General features: G+C 34.8%; 1 protein-coding gene across 12 annotated transcripts in view; it reads right to left on the bottom strand.

Annotated features, from left to right (window-relative positions):
- Positions 1-24,499, bottom strand: part of LOC128214665 (multiple PDZ domain protein-like) — a 170,903-nt gene that overhangs the window by 58,077 nt on the left and 88,327 nt on the right. For 8 of the 12 annotated variants that reach the window (XR_008257953.1, XR_008257954.1, XM_052921243.1 and 5 more), the window contains 12 exons: positions 21,821-21,886; positions 20,957-20,980; positions 19,145-19,279; positions 18,531-18,687; positions 17,902-18,106; positions 17,122-17,223; positions 14,999-15,019; positions 13,810-14,032; positions 13,218-13,335; positions 12,374-12,501; positions 10,012-10,122; positions 9,458-9,686 (listed from right to left, as the gene is read on the bottom strand). Coding sequence is in view for 10 of the 12 variants with exons in the window: in XM_052921243.1 (XP_052777203.1) it covers positions 9,458-9,686; positions 10,012-10,122; positions 12,374-12,501; positions 13,218-13,335; positions 13,810-14,032; positions 14,999-15,019; positions 17,122-17,223; positions 17,902-18,106; positions 18,531-18,687; positions 19,145-19,279; positions 20,957-20,980; positions 21,821-21,886 (1,519 nt within the window). In the remaining 2 variants the exon portion in view is untranslated. The remainder of the gene's footprint in view (positions 1-9,457; positions 9,687-10,011; positions 10,123-12,373; positions 12,502-13,217; positions 13,336-13,809; positions 14,033-14,998; positions 15,020-17,121; positions 17,224-17,901; positions 18,107-18,530; positions 18,688-19,144; positions 19,280-20,956; positions 20,981-21,820; positions 21,887-24,499) is intronic. The other 4 variants (XM_052921248.1, XM_052921250.1, XM_052921253.1 and 1 more) reach the window with 2 other exon arrangements.

Genomic DNA, 24,499 nt, shown 5'->3' with positions numbered 1-24,499 from the left:
CACAAGTAAATATTAAAATGTTACAAAAGAACAACAGTTTTAATACTGAACACATTGAAAAGGCCAAAAAAAAAAATGTTTGTTTCAGGTTACCAGACCTACCTAAAAAAAGACGCCGACTGTAGTAATTTAAAAAAAAGAGAAAAAAGAAGTATTCCAACAATAAACACAATTTTTTTTTTTAACATAAACTGTCATTATTTTTTGACAGAAAAAAGCTGCATAACAATGAATGCCATTTTCACCCACATTTTCACGCAAAAGCACTATTTGAAGGAAAATGTTCTTGACATAAAGAATATTTTTAAAAAATCCCCAAAATCCCTATCTACACTTCGTAGTAGTTTTTGGGATGTAACCCTAAACAAACAATTATATTTTGAGGCCAAAGCATTAAAATATGTAAATTATTGCTTTTTGATACATTAATTTGATTTAATGCTTCTAATTTGAAGAAGTTAAAGGTTGGAATTTAAATTGGACAATTAACATAATTGTACTCACTTGTGAACGATTTCAATCAAGATTATCTGAAAATTCACTTAATACCTTTAATGTTGCAGAACTTAAATTTCCAGTATGTATATCAGCCTAAATAATCATATTCCTGCAAAATTTAAACAGCTAATTTGAGTTGATCGAAAAACTTCTGTATCGAAATTCATTAAATCTAAATGCATGTTAAGTTGATGACTCAAGGTAAAATACAACACTTGGTCTCAATTTTCAGTTTGACCTCAATATCTTAAAGTTTGAATTTTCACCTAATTTCATAGAACTGTAGGGTCGATATCATTAGTACTATTGGGTTACAATATATCCAAATATTATGTCAAAGTCCTCGGTGTAAAGTTCCTTGGAATGCTTTCCCACCCCCTAACCCCCATTATAATTTTGGGGAAGTAAAAATAAATAGGGTATATTACTATATCGTGTATCAAAACATATGACTCCTATGTTAAAATCTCGACCGTCGGAAATCACCCCTGGTCTCAAAATCCTTGTACTGCTCCCCCACCCCCTTACCCTCATCACATTTGGGAAGTAAAAAATAAGTAGGGTCTATTTATTATTATTGGGTATAAATACATCTGACTTAATGTCAAAATCTCGAATGTCGGAAATCACCCTCGTTCTGAAGTTATAGTATGCTCCCATATTCCCTAAACCCAATCTTCATTTTGGGGAAGTAAAAAATAAATAGGGTCTATATTACTATTGGGTTTCAATAAACCTCTGGAAATCACCAACCACGGTCTCAAGTCCCCTAGTATGTTCCCTCACCCTAAAACCCCCATCATCATCTCTGGGAAGTAAAAAATAAACAGGTTCTATATTACAATTGGCTATCGATAAACCTGTTGGAAATCACCAACCACGGTCTGAAGTCCCCTTGTATGTTGTCCCAACCTCCAACCCCCATCATCATCTCAATGAAGGAAAGCATTGATAGCTTGCATTAAACAGATTTTTCTCCCATATACTTTTAATAAAAAATCACTTCTAAACATTCATTAAAAACTCATTCCACAAAATAAGCAAAGAATAAAACAGAAAAGCATGGGAATCAGATGCGCATGAGTGGCGTGCATGATGCAAAATACACTTCCATTAATCACAGGCACCTTTAATGTCTCATACAATCTCGAGAGTCTCTCTCAAAACACTTCCCATAACGAATTGTTCTGCCTCCAAATTGACAGTAAAATCTTGTCAGACTGATACCCAGCGTCTATGAAAAATGCTGACAATGACTGAGCGCCATTGATTTCCGACAGATAGCCATCATAAGCATTCTAGTCACTCTTCTTGTGTCTGTTCTGTCCCATACGGACATGATTATGACATTATGGACCTCCAATGCCAGGAGAGCTTCAATTGCTCTCCTCCAAATGAAGAGCACCCACAGGAGTTCAGACAGAGACAACATATCTGCATAGAAATGAAGAGAAATTAAAATGTGGCAGATATTATAACGCATGGGCCTATTGTTCAGAAATATGTTCATGGATATATTCTTTGTGAGATTGAAAAAGGGAAGTATTCTATGATGCGGGCACATATTTTTTATAACACAAGCACAGTTGAAAGTAAAGTCGCAAAGTTTGTAAGAAGTGCTGCCCATCACAAGTGTGTCCATTAAGTTCCAGAGAAGTAATGATATGAAAGTTAATAACAACTAGAGCTGTCACAGGAGTGACGAATACCCCCAAACGCCGCCTGGACACAGGAATGGCAAACCATTCCTTTGAAAAGAGGCCATAACTCCAAGGTTACTGCAAACTGCATCTTCTTTTATCATGCATGTATTGTTTTTATTTAAATCTGTTAAGTAATTTAGAAATTACACTGCTGACAAGAAAAACTAGTCTTTCATGAGTTATCATCCGGAAACCGTTTTTCTATTTTTAGTAACAGTGACCTTGACCTTGGCCCCACCAGCCCCAATATCGAACTTGACCTGTATCTTCTGATGTTACACCTTTGTACCAAAAATTGTTCAAATCTGTCTAGCCTTTCATGAGTTATCGTCCGGAAACCGTTTTTCTATTTTTAGCAACAGTGACCTTGACCTTGGCCCCACCAGCCCCAATATCGAACTTGACCTGTCCTTCTGATGTTACACCTGTGTACCAAAAATTGTTCAAATCTGTCCAGCCTTTCAAGAGTTATCGTCCGGAAACCGTTTTTCTATTTTTAGTAACAATGACCTTGACCTTGGCCCCACCAGCCCCAATATCGAACTTGACCTGTATCTTCTGATGTTACATCTGTGTACCAAAAATTGTTCAAATCTGTCTAGCCTTTCATGAGTTATCGTCCGGAAACAGTTTTTCTATTTTTAGTGACAGTGACCTTGACCTTGGCCCCACCAGCCCCAATATCGAACTTGACCTGTATCTTCTGATGTTACACCTGTGTACCAAAATTTTTTTCAAATCTGTCTAGCCTTTCATGAGTTATCATCCGGAAACCATGAAAACCGACCGACCAATAGACAGACAGACAGACCGACCGACGACCGACCGACCGACAAGCTCACTCCTATATACCCCCTCAAACTTATAATGATGTAAATACATTCTATATACTTTAACAAACATCTGAACAATCACAGCATTGCATAGCTGACGACCACTGGAACAATCCTATGCACTTTCTTTAAAGTTCAGCGTAGTAATGAAGAAACACAAAAATGACCACTTTTTCGCTTGTACCAATTATTCACACACCCTGTAAAATCTTTGTTTACCAGTATGATCGTTTTTCATACAAATTAATCTTTGTGTTCAAGGAAAGCACTTTAAATGGAAAAAAAAATAAGATAATATTGTTCTTTTGTCCTACATGTACATTCCATTACAGCATTTTATTGCAAAGAGACAAAAAATATGACACATTCCTCATTCCTTGGTGCATGGCTGCTGACGCTGCAATAATCCTATTGTGCTAAATCTACATCATCATAATAACATTAAGAAATGAAATGTGACAGTCAACAGTTAGTGTTTTCATGTTTCCCAGTTAAATACCCGCCAATGCCAATCAAGTGCCAAGTAAGCGGCACATTGGTACAATCATTGCAATCATCCTTATTATGCTATGGTCAGACCCAGAATTGGGCCATGGCTCTCTTACAGTGTCTACAAGAGGGTTGAGGGGGAGAATGGACATATAAGGTTCTAATAAACATCAAATAACAAAGCAGAAACTTCGGACACATTCACCTGCCCCCTAACCCCCTCCTCCCGGGATGCTCTACATCAGAACCATCCTGGCATTGCCATACTTTAACAATTATTTGTGAGTTTTTATGTAAATATTCTACATTTTTGTACTGTACATCATGTTATTGCATTTCACGGTATTCTAATATTAATGTCTTGGGCCAATATTCATAAAACATATTCCCTTATTTCCAAACTAGTCTTTTTTTATTCAATATTTCATCAATAGTTTGTGCTCTTTCTTGCATAAAAAGTGAATCTTAAATAAAGTCATTGAAAATTAAGTACCTCAAAAATTATAGAGAATATCTCATTTACTTACTAAAGCTAGAAGATGACTTAAAATTGGTTTTAAATAGGGGCCCATGCCTACTTTTTAAATACGGGCCCATGCCTACTTATGATGCGTATTTGCACAAATTTCCGGGCAATCCCCAGAAAACCTTTCAGAAAATGCTCCATCATAATTTCAATCTACAATGTACAGCAATGGCTGAATCTACTACAGATTAGACATGAATAATGGCTGCAGCAGACAGATGATTACTTAAAAGCACTATAGAACCTCTTTTATGTTGAACTGTGGACTTATGTTGTTATTTTGTGGCAGTAAAGTTTGATTCAATAGTGTGTTTTTGTGAAGATAATGGAGCGAAATACTGCTTTATCTGCACTAATCAGAAAGACATGAATCAGTGCAAACAAAGAACAATCTGCAGATGGAATGAATAAGTCAAACTTTGTGATGGCGTGTTATTTTTTTTTTAGTTTGACTGATAAATTACTTTGTAATATCTCTGACACCAGGGAGAAGTTGTCTGAACTTTCTTTCCCAAATACTGTTTTTCTATAAGCATTTTTGCATAGATGTCACTTTCATACTATAGTTAGGCATTTTTTTCATTGAATTCGGGGGGGGGGGGGGGGGGGGGGGGGCAAAAAAACCCATCCAACTTCATGTATGGTAGTTGTAAAGGTCATGGATGGTTTAAAGGAGTCAAAAGAAAAGAAGAAAAAAAGAATAAGGCTAAATGATAAACATATTAATGATTCTTTTTTTCTTATCACTTACGAGCATACTACACACTCACACGTGTTCTCGGACACACACACTTATACCTTATACGCCAGTCAATTGTAACCACAGCCACTCCGCCCCACCCCTCCCTCCAGGTCCGGGGGTTTACTGGGGATAGCCAGGCAAATGGGCCGAGTTTTTACCTTCCAGGTGGCCTGGCAGTGCCAGATGAATGAGGTGGTTTTGTCTTCATGCCAAAATAGCAGGGAATGGGCCATACCTACGGTCCTTTCGGTGTGGGGCCATTTGGTGGGGATTTTACCCAGGCTTAACTAGACCGAAAGTCAAAGTCCCCTCTATTCTCTGGACATGGGGGGGGTCGTGGTTTCAACTGACTGGTGCATTTTACACACATGATTTTGTCCATCTCCAAAGTTTGTTGCCCCTTAATGGATTTTCCAATCTAAGTATTGATAAGTTAGTATTCAAAAAGAATAAAAATCTGGTTGGCTATCTGATGTTTCATTCAAGACTGTTTAATATTTTATGTTTAAATGCCGAAGTTTCTGTGATATTTTTATTTAAATCATATATGTTGCCATTAAACATGAAAGGAACTAACTATTGCTTGATTTAATCCTTTATGCTAGAAACATACTGATAATCCTAAACATAAATGAAAACATGCGCAAAATATGAATAACATATGCATTATCAATATTTACTTTGAAACTATGATATATTTTCTAGACAAGCACTTAAAGCTAGACTATTTCAATCTCTAGTACAGAAGTAAATTATTACAATGCATTATTCGAAGAACTTGCCTAGAATTGGTCCCATCAGAATGATAGAGTGATAACGAGATGTCACAGGGGAGTTTATATGTGATCTAGTGGATGATAAAGAAATATGGTTATGCTATATTTATTACATACTTCTAAGAGATGCTAGATATAGATGATTTTCTCTTGATTGAGCTAGAGTTATATACAACAAAGTGCTGTTTAATTGAAGTGCATTTCCAGGTTGTTGTTTTCCATTTTGTGAAGGACAGGGTTCTATGAAATAATAGGCTCTAATGTTCAACATCTTGCAAAAGAGTGTAACTTTGCATAAGTTTATACAACTTCTTCACAATTGTTGTAAAACAAATCAAGCTTAGACTAATATCAGGACCAGTATTCAATATTGATATTATCCTTATCCTTAGACATGCCTCAGTCATTCCATTCAGCCTATTGGTCAGGTAAATATACAGGCCAATCAAATCACTAAAATAGTTGCTAATCTTAATTTTAAGTTTAATCTAAGTTGTTTATTGAATATTGAAAATTTGCTTTTATAAAGAAATAAATGGAAGAAAAGGTTTGTTAGACACTCTTAGACATTCCTATCACATTTTCTACATTGAAAAATATGATAAGAGCAATACTCGTTATCAGACAGAGTGCAAAACCAATATGCCTCAGCCCACACCTCACATCAACAAGTGATCAATTCAGTCTAGGGAATTTGTCAAGATTATTACTGTAATGTGAAATTATATATACATAAGCATCTCTCACCTACAGGCAATGATATCTAGGGAAATGTAATAAATCTTTAACCCACTTTCCCAATGGTGTCAAGGGAACTCTTATAAAAGGTTAACCTTTGTCAGTTACAAAATTATCAAAAAATTGTAATAAATGTTAAAAGTAGCAAAGGAATCAAAACTAGAGCTTTCATTGAATGTGATTAATATCCCTAACGCTGCCCTTCGAAAATGGCAATAAAATATTGAGATATCCCAACTGAAATTGACAATGCTGAGGAAACATTTATGGTTCTTGTACACTGAGTATCCTCTCATTGTGATTTACCATTTAATGAAGTTTGATTAAATTCCAACAAGTAGTTTTCAAGTTATGCTTAGGAAAAGAAAAAGTAACCAAGGGCAATCACTCTGAAATAAGCTCAAATAGAGTAGTGGTCCTGCACTATCTTTCATTGTGCTTTACCATTGTATGAAGTTTGATACAATTCAAACAATTAGTTTTCAAGTTATGCTCCAGAAAAAGAAAAATTGCAATGGACCAACCGAATGACCAACCAATGGCCCTGCCGACCATGGGGTGACTCCAATATACCCCCTTCAATCTCTAATAAATGTATGAGTCTGGTTTATTCCATGTTAAAGCCAACATCTCTAATAGTGTTGACAATAAATTCAGGTCACATTACACATACAGTTTCAGTAGGTCTGCAGTCCTGAGGCACATGAACTCCTAAATCATGACATGGATTTTATAAAGCTTGTCCCTGGTAAAAGTATTTTCTAACCCTGTTGAGATTAACATGAACTATTCATAAACTATTCATGAACTTTATTCATGAACAGTTCATGAACTATTCATGAATGACAATTTGGACAAATTGAGTTCATGAAATAAATGGTAGTTCATGAACTTTCAAGTTCATGAACTCGCACTTAGTTCATGAACTTGATTTGTCCAAATTGTCATTCATGAATAGTTCATGAACTAAGATCATGAATAGTTCATGAACTAAGATCATTAATAGTTCATGAACTCAGTTCATGTTATTCTCAACAGGGTAATAAGCTTGTCCAAGTGGACTTCCATAAATCCGTACTGATAATTATGAACTTGGAAACTGATTGTTGCCTTCAGCATTTCAGCGCCATATAGAGCTGTATATATTATACTGAACTAAAAACAAATCATGATTTTATTACAGAAGCATCATAATGTTAACACAAGAAACACTGTAAACTTCATTATTATACATAAGTCTGTCTGAAACATTGTAGACTACATAATTTTTTGTGAGGCTATTATTTTTGCTACTATATAATAATTTTCAAAAATCTCAAAACTTTGCTAAATAATAATGAAAAAAGAATTTCATCCAATATGTCATCTGTTGGAAGAATCTATAATTTTTCTACTGAAGGTCATCGTGAACTTTGGCACACTGACCAAAGTAAAACTCATCTTCTTAACACGAGTGTTGAGCAAACAAAATTAAGGACCCTCAAACTAATCAGTTTTTTGACCAAAACCAAAAATGTGACGCCAGAGTCGATAAAAATGCAAGTTAAAGTATCCCTACGCAGTCATTGAAGTTTGGAATAATTTTGGTTGAACATGCCTGAATCTTTTATACAGGTGCTTGCCTCAAAAAAATCAACAAGCCCTGCTATATAAAATCCAGAATTTGAGCAAACAGGAAAAACATTTTACTATTTCATTGACAAGATTAAAGGCCAGATAAGGCTGGATACATCACTTAATTAATTGCTGTATCTTCCGATTGCCTGATTAGTTGTACTGTCTCAACCCACGAATGAAGCATTTTCCACATTCTTTATGTCTTTGAAAAGAATTCTGTGAATATTTATTTTAATAAAGTAGACTGTGTACATGACTTTGATAGTGTTTGTTTGTTTGTCTGCATATCCATACAAAATGGAAGAAATATAATTCCCAGCTTGTGCTGATTTCGACCACTACCAATATGTCTGCTATACTTCCTAGGAAACACAAAATTACCATGTGATTGGAAGCGATTTAGAACATCAAGATTTTGCAATTACTAAACCTCATAATGGTAAAAAAAAACAAGCTCATAATGGTCAAAATATACAACCTCATAATGGTCAAAATATACAACCTCATAATGGTCAAAATATACAACCTCATAATGGTAAAAAAAAAACAAGCTCATAATGGTCAAAATATACAACCTCATAATGGTCAAAATATACAACCTCATAATGGTCAAAATATACAACCTCATAATGGTCAAAATATACAACCTCATAATGGTCAAAATATACAACCTCATAATGGTCAAAATATACAACCTCATAATGGTAACATATACAAACTGCAAAAAAAGTACCTCGCAAGTTCAAAGCACTCCACAGTAACTGATTGCTATGGTAAATCAACTTTACCAGACTTAACCTGGAGGCCAAGGGAGTACTGACCCCTTCATTGCTCTTCAAGAAAATCAATCGCAGGAGCATTGTACAATATTCTGTACTTGGAAACATACAAGACTCTTCACTAGGAACAGTTGAGCTGTATTGCATTTCAATCAGCATTTTTTGTTCTATTAAGTCAAAGAAAATCATTCTTCTGTGAGAGATGTAAAAAACAAATGGGATTAACACCAGACAAATGGCTGAAACACACTCGAATATATGCAAACAAGCAAAATAACTCAAATCTTTCATTTGATTTGCTAATGTAAACCACTCCATGTACTTTGCAAATGATATAGACAAACTTGCAATCTCTATAACATATGTTTGCCTCATTATTTTAATACAGGATTTTAACAGGTCTTGAAAAGTACTTGAAATCAATCGCTCTCTTTGAAAAGTACTAGGGGCGTTTCCATAATGATCTTAATCGATTTTAGCCGTAAATTAAATTGCATCAGTGCCATAGTTTTATTATTTTGCTACATATTTGAGTTAATTGAAAATAAACCAACATGCTGAGGAAATCAATGTACTGCCATTTGTGTCGTTTATACAGAGTATACAGATTTACGACCAAAATCATTCCCCTGGATTATTCATATACTTCTCAAAAAAAAACACTTTTTTATTTTACATATTTTGTGTGTTTAAAGAGCAGTTTTACAAGATCAACTTTAAACAACTAGCACAAATAATACAATAATGCAATCTTACCGAGTGAGTACCCATATTCGTCCACATGTTCATCGGATGGGGATGCTGCTCTGTGACCCCCATGGGATTGAGTGGTTAGGGGTGGGGCCTCTGTTGGGGGTACAGGTGAGCTGGTCTGGATGGGGGCCTCATCCACCGGCACAGGGGGTGGGGCTGATTGAGGGAGGCCTACTTGGGATGCCTCATCGTAAGATTGTACAGACTTGGTGTCTTGTTCAAGATCGCGAGGCTGGGAGTGGATTAAAATGACTTTATACTATGAACAGATTACCAAGGTAAAATTAGCCTATGCTAAAAAAAAGCAAAATTTAATAAGGCTGTACATATCAGCACGGCATAACAACAACCCTGTAGCAAATATGGCTAAGAGTGATCTCATAAAAAGGAGGAACACTCATAGAACATGGAAGAAGCTTAGAAAGCCTATTAATCTAATTTCTAAACATTCATGTCATAGACTGACCTTTAACTGAACATCATTTCTTTTACAAAAAGGAGTAACTTGTATCTTTGTTTTTAAACACATTGTAACATTTAAAAGGGTTTCTACTTACACAGGCAGGGTCAGTAAGACTCTGGACGACAAACTTAACAGGGTTACTGGCATGTCGAATAGTTTCCACCGCTTGGTCGTGCGTCGCATTACGAAGGTCCTTACCATCAACCTTGAAAACACATTGAAGATCATAATTAAACTTGTTCAATATGAGAATTCTGAATTTAAATATTCAAGTTCTAAACTTGCTCCTTAAGACAGGCAAATATAGTGCAAGCAGTTTATAGGTGATCTTTTTTCACTCATACAGACATGGTTCGAAACCTTTAGGATGTCACATACAAAGACAGGAAACCTTATTTTTCGAATTACCTTAGAATTCTTCCTGCCCTTCCTGTCATCAATATAAAAAAATATTTTTGCAAGAAATGGCATACATGCAATATTTTCTGGAGACCATTCAGGGGGATTTGTTCAATTAAGTCTGAAAATTCAGGGGGATTTTGGTAGTATTCAGGGGGATTTTTTAGCAAATCTAATTTGGCAAAATTTCAAAGTATTTTAAGACGCAAGTACGAAAAAAACAAATTGCCATAATTTTGAAAGGCTTCCGAGGGGATCATGTCCAGAATTTAAGGGGATTTGGGTCACATACCAGGGGATTTTCATCATCGCCATGTAGCATTATGGGCATGACACACGTGCCAATTCACCTTGTTTACCCCTTTTTCCAGCACTTCATCTATATTTTTATGAGACACAGCCATATTGCATAATAAAAGCACTCAATTGCAAAATAGAATACTTCACAGAAAAATATGTTTCAGAGACAATTTAATGGGCTTACCTTCCTCTAAAATTGGATACAAAATCTGCTGCCTATGTCTATGATCATAAATGATGACTTTCAGACTAATAGAGAGAATGGAATGAATTATCAATATTTTTCATTTCAATTCCCAAATAGTCAGATTTGTTTGCTTCTGATAAAAAGCAAATGCATAATTTATTGTTTAAGCTCAGAAACATATCTTCTTTTGGCATTCATCAAAAAATAAAAACATCACCACCATAATAAATAAATAAAAGTCATTTCATCCAAATTGTCTACTTTCAGTTTCTCTTCTGGAAGTTCTGTTATTTTGCGATGAAGGTCAAAGTCATGTATGTAAACATATTAGTGAGGCATAACAAAGAACAGCATTGTCTATAAGTTATTTAAATCCTTTTCTTTACTGAATAATTTACTGTCACCTTTAAATCATTAATCCTTTTGATGACAATGACACATGTTTTGAAGAACGCTTTAATTTGTTACATCCTCTCTGATTGGATAAAAATTATAGTTTTAACCAATGAAAATCGACCTTTTATCTGACCAGTCTAATTGACATTTCTTACGCAAATTCTGTCAGTTTCAATCAAAACAATGCATAAAATGTGCCCTGCTGATTTATTAAGTGTCACCCAATAGGTGTTGTTAAAACACACCATCAGTTGATTAAATCCAATTAGGCTTCAGGACAGGAAGGGCATTATAACTGTAAACAGGCATATATAATTAAACCCTGTGATAAATTTGCATAATTTTAAACACACTTTTTTTTGAATTCCAGGGGATTTTCATCCCCCTCCGGGAGACCGGGGGATGAGTCGAAATTCCGGGGGATTTTCCCCCTCCGGGGGATATGGCATGTATGAAATGGGGACATTTTCTAGTCTGTTAAATGTAATGTCTAAAATGAGCTGACAAACGAAGCTCCAACTGAACAGATTTAATAGCTTCATAGATCTTATGTCATGTGGGGTTTTTTTTAAGTCAAGTAAAACTATGGCAAATGGCTTGACATTCTACTTTTAGAAAGCAGACGTTACCTTGATTACTTAATCACACTTCTCCAGTCAACAATCTAAAACATGGCACATAATTGATGACAGTGTTTTTTTCCACCAATAAGGGCAAGGTCTCAGGGCATTTATGATTGGGGAAATGCATCATTTTGATTAAACAAGAGGCTCATGATAGCCTATGCTATTTTTGCATGGCTTTTTGGGGCATTTTCAATTTGATAAATTTCATGGGGCTATATAACCCAGTCATGCATGGGAGGATCTTGCTGGTTATTTAAAAGACCCATGATTAAGTCAATATCTATCTACTGTATTAAGTAAAGTAAACATCGGAAGATGAATGGTATCTCTATGGTCTTCTCAAATTAAATTATAGGATATAATTTTAAGGGTTTGAGCTTACCATCATCTTGCAGGTGTTTGATGATAAAAATCATATAAACTGATTGTATCTTTCATATCTTTTTGCTGTTTTAAATGCGCATGTTACGTCCTGTTGCGTCCTTTTGGGCTGTCAGCCACCATATGTTTGATGATAAAAGAAATCAGACAAATACATTTAATCATACCGTTAATATCCTGTCGCCAGTTTTGAGCGTTCCATTGCGTCCTGCGGGACTGTCTTCTAAAACGTGTTTGATGAAGATTCCTGAGATCATGTGCTCCTCGGATACATGGAACATGTCCACACGCCCTCCTGGTAAACATAATCGAGGCATGTAAAAATCATATTCAAAGGCACATAACATTTAACATGATGGCCTTAAGTCACAAAAAATATTCCACGCACTTCTACCCATCATGATTGGTAATGTGTACCAAGTATCAGAGTGATCCTTCTAAAGTGAGTAATATTCTCCACAAAATATGGCCATTAGACCACCCATCCAACTGATAAAGTGTGTATATATGTTGACTCCAATATTCCCCCCTCCAAACATTGTTAGCGGAGTATAAGAAGTTCATCGAAGACAGTAATTACCTTTTATAAATCACTATTCTGTTCGTTTAGAAACCCTTACTTGTGTCTGTTCTTAGAGGCAAATAGATTGACTTTCTGGATGGGGTACCTACAACATCTTTGGTGAGAGGAGAACGCCTACTGAACTAGACTGGTTTCCCACATGTTTTTAAAAATAATGTTGAATCTTTATACATGGTAAATAGAAACTCCTTCATGACTGTTTTATCTACTAAAACAATCCCATTGAAGTCATATAACAATGATGTGCATAACAGAGTGCATAATTTTATGTTTTCATGGTATAAGAGGAATTCTGGTGCATTGCACATTAAAGTTAATGCACTTCAAGAACTAACTTAAATCTTCTGTAGTTTGTATACATGATAAGCAATAATACCACTTTTACCGGTAATTATTTAACTTACATAAAAAAGAACTTTCTTGCTTACCAACAATGCTGATTCCGAGAGTTTTTCCTTGTTCTCTGTACAACTCTACAAGCCTGGGTGGACCCCATGTCTGGTTCCCTGGTCCAACAACTATGGTCTCCTTCTGTCGAGGGGATACCTATCATGTAGGGCATTATTTGCACTTTACATTTCACTTCAAAGGGATGTCACTAACATTGATTGATGAATTTAGTTATAGCGGGAGCAGAAAATCAGGTCTTGTTAAGAAAGTGAAACAACATAGCCATACAAATATTATATTAAGAAACTTCCAAGATGGAGGGTATGGCCATAATTATCTGGTGGGTAGGTTTGTTTTTTTCCAATTTATTCATTGTGTCCTTACTTTTAATTTTATCATTTACAGCCTAAGCAATCTTCATGTAAAATAATTAAATTACCTTTCCAACCGTTTTCAAGGTACCGGTATGCAAAAACATTATTTTTTGCCTGACGACACTATCTTTATTGTTGACACCAAAACTATCACAATACCTTGACTGGTTTAATGAGAAAATATGAGATCTCCTTGGGTTCAAAACTCATATTATTGAGTATCGGATACATTATCAAAAATGAAACACATTCATACCTCGGGTGGGGTTGATCTCGGACTTTGGCTGCCTAGTCCAGACGAGTCAGGAAGAGATGATGTCCTTCCTGGACTTGAGAGAGGTGATGTTTTGAAAGGGGAAGTGATCGGAGATGTGGTGGCGAGTTTCCGTGGCGATGACATAGGTGATGAATGGTTACTATGGTTACTACCTTCTGATGTCGTGCTGCCGGTATGCTTGCTAGCGGGGCTCAGGGTTGAGCTGCAATAAGGTAATTTGAGAATAAGAAAAAAACATAAAATGTTTTTTGCATAGTTGGAACCCATGGGGTATTGTTTCATTACATAATTGATAACTTAACTGAAAGAAATTAAAGTCTATGGTTATTGTGATCAAAACCTTCCCTCAATCAACTTACAAAGGGGTTATTACTATAAGTATAGAGGTATTTATACTACATAACAAAGATTCTTAAAGAGAAGTGTCACACAAAAATGCACCTGAAAAAAGCCATGCATACAACAAACAAAACATGTAGAAAAAATCTTACTGTACGATCTAGACCCATTTTCACAATATCTCAAGGTTTTAGACAAGGCTTTGAATGCTATCAAGACAACATGAAAACACTAAGGTAGATGCTGCTGGAAAAAAACTTTGTTGGACAATCAAAACAGACTTGATTAGATCCATACTGAATTTTCTCCCTATTTTAAATTGAATGATGTTTTGCAAATCTTTGAACTTTAAATTCTTTACCTTTACATTTATTTGATTACTTGACAAGACATCTTATACTTAGTAAAACTAAATGAACAAACTTTATGGACACATTATTTCAGATCCGTTTTATTTTAAGGGACTTAATGTCGGAAACATTTTTATTTTAAACTTTGTTCAGTTTGGGTTAAGTTTCTTACTTTCAAGTATTTGCCGCCATATGCAGGTTGTTTTTATTTTTTTTAAAAGCTCAGTATGAAATAATGACAAAACAATATTAAGCCTATTTGCTTCAGCACAAGACACAACCAATGGTTTGACTTCACTTTTAAGCAAAATAAAGCAAACTAAACAATCAACACAACAACAAATTTACCAACTGGAAACTACACAACTAAACGAACAAACAAACAAACAAAACTTATTGATAAATAACATATGGCTGTGGTGCGTTTATATGAGACAAATCCCAGGAATCGGGAAAATTGTGCAAACAATGTGGCTTACCGATAATACTTTGGAAATATCCTAGAGGCGGGAGGAAAATATTGTTTTATATCAATTATAACTAGCACCATCACAGGTTGTGACAAAGACCTTGAATGATAGCATCTTTAACAGGGGGAGCGATTCAAATAAATCATATTTTTTTCTTAGATTGAAATTGCTTTGAAAATATTTCTTATATAAGAATTCAAAAGACACCATAAATTTAAATACTATATAAAAGTTTCTCCAATTTCCATTTCTTTTAATATCCTATTGGTAAAATACATAGAAACAAGAATAAATTATTTTATCAATTAAGTTTCACACTAAAATACACATTTAAATTGTTGACACACTAACATATAAACAACAAAGCAAACTAATAAATTTGGCAACATAATGTTTAGACAATACAAGGAGACACTTTCATTCCATTGACTATTAATTAAATTATGACTTTTACACTCATTGTGTATTACATTTATAACATGTCCTCACGAATTTAAAGTAAGGGATCAATGTTACAGTTTTATAGGTGCCCACCTCTCAGCCAAGAGGTCATGGGTTTGAGCCCATCCAGGGTATCTTTCTTGGTGCCTCCCAAATAGGACAACAGTACTGGTTTCTATCGAAGAAACACACATGAAACTACTTTGTAGGCTATGAGTTTTAGTCCCCAAAAGAGGCGAGATAAAATGCTACATGTAGACAAAATTTTAAACTTTATCACAATCTAAAGATAGGCTTGTTTCTTAGTGTTTATGTGGTTTGCCTGCACCCATAAGCTGCATTATGTCTTAAACCCTCAAGGACACCATCACAACTTTTAAATGCTTTAAGTGACAAGTGATAGAAGCCACTGTATTCCCAGTCACATCTAGCTTAAAACAGAGTTGAAGAAACATAATGCGAACTAGAAGATATTGAGGCGATACCCTCGCGCTTTTTAAGAGATTTCTTGTTTCTTTAATGTATCCGGTTTGAAGCAACAATACACAGAAGACCAATTTTCAAGGTTTAACCAGTACTGAATATTCCACCAGTTCTACCCTCTTTTCCGAGCACAAATCAAGGGAGCTACTGGTACCAAGTTTTAAAGTCTTTCGTTTTGACCCTGTCCAAGATATTAGCCGGGACCTTCTGTTCTCGACCTGATGGTTATCTAAAAGCAAGGGTAGGGAGTGTTGCTGATATGTGAAAGATTACACAACTTGTGCCCTTGAATAAGACTGGAAATTTCGGAGGCAAAGTCAGGTATATTGTCTGGCAGGAGGATAATCCAATAAACATTTCAAGGGAATGCTGGAAGGGAAAGGTGCTCTCAAAGATCTGGTGTCTATAAAATAAAAATTTAAAAGATATGTTTAAGCTTTTTTTTAGAACTCTGGTGGCACTCATGTGAAGCCAGAATTTTTTTTAACATTTAACTTTATCATGTTGAGTTGTTTTATAAACAAACTTGACAAAAGCCTTTTAACTTGGTTTTCAAAGTGCACTTTTCATTGACATAAACTGTTTTCCAAACATGACTAATCATATATCACTATTATTACAAACATCAAATGATCTATGATCATCTTTAACAGCTAAAAGACCTGAGTTACAATTGAAACAATCGCTAGGTGCAAGGGTATTATTGGCAGGTTTGGTTGAACAATGGATGTTCTTCCATACCGCATAAGTCGGGCAGCCGCCATTGCACCTACTACACCAATTTTGATGACTCTGAAAAAGCAGTTAGTCTGTTTGTTTCCGAATTTATACTCTCAAAGATATCATTTAAATCTGATATCTAATCAATGAGCAAAGATGGTTACTTCACATTTTTTATACATATATAAATGATATATATAAATAAATATAACCCTGACTGATACAGCCACCTATGGCTGTGATAACAGCCACCTGTTATATTTACTAAACAAATCTCTTTCGATGGGAGAAGACATCATATATGGCAGCTATTGGAATTTTAAAGAGGATGGGCTGTCGTACATGTATGTTACACTTTATCTGTGCTCCCCCCCCCCCCCCTGCAAATCAAGCACACAAATTAAGCATACATATTATACCCCCCACCTCCCAACCCAATTCCAAATTACACACTGCCCCGACCCATCATATCTCCCAGGGGTACATACTTTGGTGAAGGCATCATATGTGGGCTATTTGGGCTCTCCGGAGGTCGGCCTGCTACAATCTCCTTGTGAGCTGCCCCATCAGCTGCTGTCACATAGTTGATACTGGAAATCGAAAAAACAATTGTTTAAGTTTATCAAAATATAAACCGAAGACAACTCATTAAAGCTGCACTCTCACAAATCGACACATTTGATATATTATTTTTTATTTTTGGTCTTGGAATAAGCCATCTTTTCATAAATATCTGGAAATCAGTGATACAAGACTGCTAACAAAAGATAAAATCACGTTTTTTCAAACTTCCTTTCAAAAACAGATATAAATGGCTAAAAATGATACGCTTTAAGAAAAAAAGAGTTTTTCAGCAGTTGTCCATACAGTTGAGATATGATCTTTTGAGAGTTATCTTATATGATTGAATTGAAGGCATTGATGACAAAACCAGCTGGTTCTGAGACAAAAATTAAAACAAAACTTCAAAACTTTATTAAAGTTAACACCATTGTTAACAACATCATTGTCAACTTTAAATAGTAAAATAATTAATGATATGATCATATATTTGGATAAAACTAAACAGCTGAAACAGTGGCTGCCAACCTTGTTAGAAATACGGCAGATCACAAATGTGTCCTTGAAAGTTCCATGGCAACAGATATTTGAATTATTATTATTATTATTATAATTATTATTGTTAATTGTTAACACTCAGATAGAAATAACCATTGCTCATTGCTTCTAGTGAGCTGATTCTTGAAGTCTGTATCATTTCATTATACCTGATATCGGTGCTTCCCATGAGCGATGCCCTACGGAGAATCACACGAGCCTGCGTGTTGGTGATGCGTCGCATGCTTTCGTTGTTGATCGACATGATATAGTCCCCAACCTGGATCTGCCCATCCTTGTACACAGCCCCTGTTTTAGTGAGCGCCTTTACCATACAGCCGTTGATTCCCTTGTCTGTAGATTCTACGGTCATACCTGAAAAATACAGCCCAAAGCATACAGTGTTAAATTTGAAAGCCTTTAAATGGCAAAAAGAATAATCATAATACATACAAAGAAGTACAGTCAAACCCCCTTGACTCATTCTCGCTTGGCTTGAATTCATCTATGGCTCGAACTTGAGGTAAAGGACCCATTTATTTAAACTGAATGTAAGCATAACCGCTTGGCTCAACTTTTCCAAGGCTTGAGGTATTTTTGCCAGGTTCGACTGAACGAAGAAGGCAGGAAAAGGTCGTGTTATACCTACCTTTTTTCAAAGAGGTCATGGATTCAAACTCAACAAGAGGCACCTCTTCTTGCCTCTTAAAAGAGGCTACAAATACTGGTTTCCTCCCATCCAAAACCAGGGGCAGTATTCATAAACCAAATGATGTAACATCACAAAATAATCACCTACCTAAGTTGTTATGAGATCGTTTGAGGGTGATCCGTTTCTCCAGATTCGGAGGGAATGCATCAGGTCCGGAGAACGATCGGAGCAAACTTGGAGATGTGATCGGAGATATGCCTGGTGAAGCTGTGCGAGGTGTGGATGACGATGATGCTGATACTGCCTGTGAACAGAATAATTTCTTAATTTTAAAACATTATTTACTTAAAACAAATATCACTTTTTTATATTTAAAATGAAACAAAGGGCAGTCTATGCTGCTTAAAGAGCCCCGCTTTCATTTCATTACCACAATTTGATAAGGCGATTACTTTTCCAAAATACTTCAACAATCATGTTTCAAAAAAAATAACATGTGCTCCATCAGGCAGCAGTTTTGTGAAAAGGTTTGTAAAAGTGTTATATAAAGAAATTAAACTCTCAACAAAACTCTGCTAAAAGACCGAGGGCAGGGCTCTTTAAGCAGCATAGACTGCGCTACTTTTCATTGAGAAAGGTAAAGATAGTGAGGTTACCTTTGTTTAAAGTATTCATTCGAAGCAAAATATTGCCTTCCGACGAACCATTTATGAAGCAATTGTGTGGTTTACACAGACTGCATATTTCTCTTTGCCACTCACCTTAAGGTCACTTGTGTTGAACTGGTCTGAGGAGGAGGAGATATTGAGAACGTCTGTCTGTCTGTCTGACAAGTCCACTTCTAACACTGTAGACTGGTCACTGGACGGGGCACGATCTGACACGGTTGGAGATGTCTGTAAAAGGGAAGCAACTTCTGTTATTTGTGATATAAGTGATGTTGTTTTGGTCTGCAGAGTTGAGCCTCTTTGTCTGATGAGGAAAAAGACTTAAAAATGGTTTACACATTTCAAAATGTTTTGGCAAAAAAGCGACCCATTAAGTTTCAGGAGACTTTAAACATCGCACAATCATTAAGAATTGAATTATTGCTCTTAAACAAAGCTGCGAAGGATAAAAAATCTATTATTATAGAAATGACAATGGGTGAATTTCACTCAGAGATTGGTTAAACAACTTGCTAGGCTACTATGACCCAGTAAAATGATTTTTAAAAAGACAAAAAATCTATCTAATTAATTCAAAAACGTCCGGTACCCATTTCACTATTGTTTTTCCATCTTTGACAAGATAACAAATATCTTCAACCATTATCTACAACTTCTTACCAAGAAAATTTCCAAATATCAATATAATACAGATAGGTTGATCTTACAGGAGTTGCAATTTAATACATAAAATATTAAACTTAATACAGAAAAGTTATAATGCATGCTTGGACCGAGCTTTATAACTTTACCATAATGAGTTTCATGAAATTTTGTATTAGATGGCAACTAATGTAAGATTCTTTTTATCACATGACTAATTTGATTCTAAACCTTTTTCAGTATCCTTTTTATGATTAAGCAAAAATAGAACTACGGTCAAAACATAATTTCACTAGTGTAATACACAAAAATATGTTATGGTTGTATATCACGCAAAGCATGGAATGTCATGTGATAAAAAAATTATACAGATTCACAAACAGATAATAAAAGCTTATTTCTAGCATATAACTAATACATTCACCAACATCACATTAAGACATCCATTGAATATTTTTAAAGAAACTGTTTGTGACTTATCAAATATCTATTCAAGATGCATTCATGCTTTTTCAAACAATAATGCATGTTTATATTTAAGATACATGCAAAGTAGCCTATTTTATGCTAGTTACATTATAATTACAAAAGATCCATGTAGTTTTAATTCTTTGTTACTAGCACATTAATTAATGCCTTTATGCAGTGTAGCCATGCAATCCATATCCAAGAGATGTTCAGCAATAATTTAGACCAAAAAAACAACTTGTACCTATGCCCGTCCAATCAACAGCAGCTTTGATGAGACAGATTCAACCTTTCAAAGAGTTTTGCTTGTATTCAATCCATTCTCACCAACATTATCTAAAGCTTTAATTTAATTGGTTAAACCATTTTCAAACTGTACATGTCAAGATACTGTCCAAGGTTATATTAGGCCAACTCTTAATTATTTATCTAAGGTTATAGTTCTCAGAGTATATGCCAAATCGTGAATGAACTCTGTCGGTTTCATTGATATAAGAGGCCAATGAGGTTGCACTTGAATTGATTTTAAATTCACCTTATCAATATGGGCGGAATTAGAGCCATGATCATTCAATGCTTTCAAATCTTGACATGCTATGTTCATTTGCAAACAGTTAGAAAGAGTCTACACTATTTTTGAACAACCCTTGTATATGGCATACAGCAGCTTCAAACAGTATATTTGTCCATTTACTTTTACATAGTTATTTCAAAGCCTTTGTCTCAAACGAAGGAGAAATTGGAAGACATTTGTATATTTGAACATAATGTACCTGGTTCATGTTCATATCTTACCTTATCCATCCAATTCAATAGATCCTAGAATGGTTTACACATTTTAACATGTAGAAATGCTCATCTTTTGTTATTCTAATAACCAGTCACATTACTTTGATGAAATTATAATGAAATTTGGTGCATTTGAAGAACTATTTGAAAACAGATATGAAAGTGACTTCAAGCTCTTATGCTTAAGTACTAAAACAGTAAAATAAATCAGACGACAATACAGAAAACTATGCATACAATTTTGTTTTTCAATACTAAAACTACACTGGCATCATTTCAAATATCTTTATTGTTATATGAGTGGGTGAAGCTTTTGCAAATTTGGCTGCCATAAACGAAGATGACAAAACCAGTGCTATCTCAAGACCTCTACCTTTTGCCTTTGGACAACATACAAGCTAAGAATGAATACACACATACACTTATTAATACATTTATCAAGCAAAACTTAAAACTCGAAAAAAATAACAACATTTCAACAGTTAAAAAAGAAATGTCTTTCACTATCACAAGCAACACGATAACTCCAGCATACACCACAACAGGCATGTATAATATAATTATGGGTGAGAATGGCCAAAGTAAAGATCCCTGACTATTAAACTGGGGATCCTGGGGCTCAAGATAGGCTGGTCTAGGGCATCACCTTTGTGGGGATCACGCGAGCAAAGCCCCAGGTTGAAGCATTCAAAAGAGCCTAAGATTGAACAAATTTGTGCTAGTTTTTAAGAGTAAAAAAAATCCATATTGCTGGGAAATATTCTTACTTCTAGTGGCAATATCTAATAAATTAGCAAAAACAGCATATAAAGCACACCTCAAGGTTTTATTTTTCAAATCTAATCATATTTTTTCAGCTATTACCATTACCTTTGTATCCTCATCCAGTGCAGACATATGGGGAGGGGAGGAGACAGGAAGTGGGGGTGGCGCATCCTGAAATAGACCAATCAAAAAACCTCTTACAAATCAACCAATCCTCAAATGGACCAATCAGAATCACTCTCACAAACAACCAATCAAATCTGGTGTTGCAATGTAAACAATTCAAACTTGTTATCACACCTTGCATTAGACTGTTAAACAACAAAGTTTTACAGTAAACCAACTACATGCATTTGACCTAGGAAAATAAATCAAAACACACAATACATGATTCTATGAACAAGATATCTGACATAAAAATTTCAAGGCATTTTGTCTTTTAGAACTTAATTATTAGTCTGTTACACAGATAATGTCATTAGAAGCATGAGGGTACAGTGGTGCCATCTTATCTAATCATACAATAACATATTATAAGATCAAGACTTTAAGGTCAATACTTAGTTAGTGTCATAAATCAAAATTAAAGTTCTTCTTGCAAATTCAAATAGACTTTGCCAAAACTGACCAATAAATCTCTTTTTTTTTAAACAGATTTTATAACTACTCAGAAATATAGCCTCGAAAAAGTGATCGCACAATATGTGCGATAAAAAGATGGCCCCATTATGTATTAGAGATACAAAATTTAGATACATCATACATGCCATATTTTCTGAAGACCATTCAGGGGGATTTGTTCAAAAGACTAAAAATTCAGGGGGATTTTGGTAGTATTCAGGGGGATTTTTTAGCAGATCTAATTCAGCAAAATATCAAAGTATTTTAAGACGCAAGTACAAAAAAACAAATTGCCATATTTTTGAAAGGCTCCTGAGGGGACTCTGTCCAGAATTTAAGGTGATTTGGGTCACTTACCAGGGGATTTTCATCATCGCCATGTAGCACTATAATGGGCATGGCGCACAATGCCAATTCACCTTGTTTACCCCATTTTCCAACACTTCATATATATTTTATGAGATACAGCCATATTGCATAATAAAAGCACTCACTTGCCAAATAGAAAGTTTTCTATGAAGTATAGAAAAATATGTTTCAGAGACAATTTAATGGGCTTACCTTCCTCTAAAATTAGATACAAAATCTGCTGCCTATGATTATAAATGATGACTTTCAGACTAATAGAGAGAATGGAATGAATAATCAATATTTTTCATTTAAATTCCCAAATAGTCAGATTTGTTTGCTTTTGATAAAAAGCAAATTTATGTATAATAAAAGTAAATGCATAATTTATTGTTTAAGTTCATAAACATATCTTCTTTTGGCATTCATCGAAAAATAAAAACATTACCACCATAATAAATAAATAAAAGTAATTTCATCCGAATTGTCTACTTTCAGTTTCTTTTCTTCTAAAGTTCTGTTATTTTCCAATATTTGCGATAAAGATCAATGTCATGTATGCAAACATGTAAGTGAGGCATAACATTTAAGAAAGGCTTTGTCAATTAGTTATTTAATCCTTTTCTTTACCAAATGATTAACTGACACCTTTAAATTTTTAATCCTTTTGATGACAATGACACAAGTTTTGAAGAACTCTTTAATTTGTTACATCCTCTCTGATTGGATAAAAATTAAATTTGAACCAATGAAAATCGACCTTTTATCTGGCCAGTCTAATTGACATTTCTTTCGCAAATTCTGTCAGTTTCAATCAAAACAATGCATGAAAGGTGACCTGCTGATTAATAAGTGTCACCCAAAAGGTGTTGTTAAAACACACCATCAGTTGATAATCTGATAATAATTAAGCTTCAGGATAGGAAGGACATAATAACTGTAAACAGGCTAATATACTGTAATTAAACCCTGGGATAAATGTGCGTAATTTTAAACACACTTTTTGTTCATTAATTCCGGCGGATATTCGTCTCCCTCCGGGAGACCGGGGTATGGGTCGAAATTCCGGGGGATTTTTTCCCCCTCCGGGGGATATGGCATGTATGATACATGTATGTGTAAAATAGTATTCTAACATTTACTAGTACAATGTTAGAAAAATACAAAATCATTTTGTCATATGCCTTGTGTCAAAAATATTGAGATGTTTTCTTTAGTAACCATGCTTTTGTACTTTCTTGTCGGCTTGATTTGGCATTCAGCTAACCCTGCTACAAAAACTATCAAAATAAATTTGATTTTGATTATGTGTGTGTATATGTATAAATCAGCATTTTGACAGCCCAAAGCTTCTTTTAGTCATGCAGTTACTGTACAAAATGTACATGAAAAAGTATCCCTTTTTTCACTATCCTTTGCTTGTTTACCATAACTCACTTATAGCTTTACCTTTTTTGCTTGCAGTGACCAAATTTTTAGCTATCCTTTGCTTGTCAAGGATAACACATTTTTGCTATCCTTTTACTAAATCTTTGCTATCCTTTGCTTAGTTAAGAGTTCACACATTTTTGCTACCCTTTGTGGTCGTTTAAAGTTATCACCATTATGCTATCCTTTGCTTGTTTAAAGTGACCATAATTTTTTGCTACCCTTTGCTTGATTAGAATTACCACTGTTTTACTATCCTTTGCTTGTTTAAAGTGACCAAATTTTTGCTACCCTTTGCTTCTTTAGAATTACCACTGTTTTACTATCCTTTGCTTGTTTAAAGTGACCATAATTTTTTGCTACCCTTTGCTTGTACCACTTTTTTAC

The sequence above is a fragment of the Mya arenaria genome, chromosome 13, assembly GCF_026914265.1.
Source record: "Mya arenaria isolate MELC-2E11 chromosome 13, ASM2691426v1".
NCBI lineage: Eukaryota > Metazoa > Mollusca > Bivalvia > Myida > Myidae > Mya > Mya arenaria.
The sequence above is the reverse complement of the archived record's forward strand: the minus strand, read 5'-3'. Positions and strand labels throughout refer to the sequence as shown.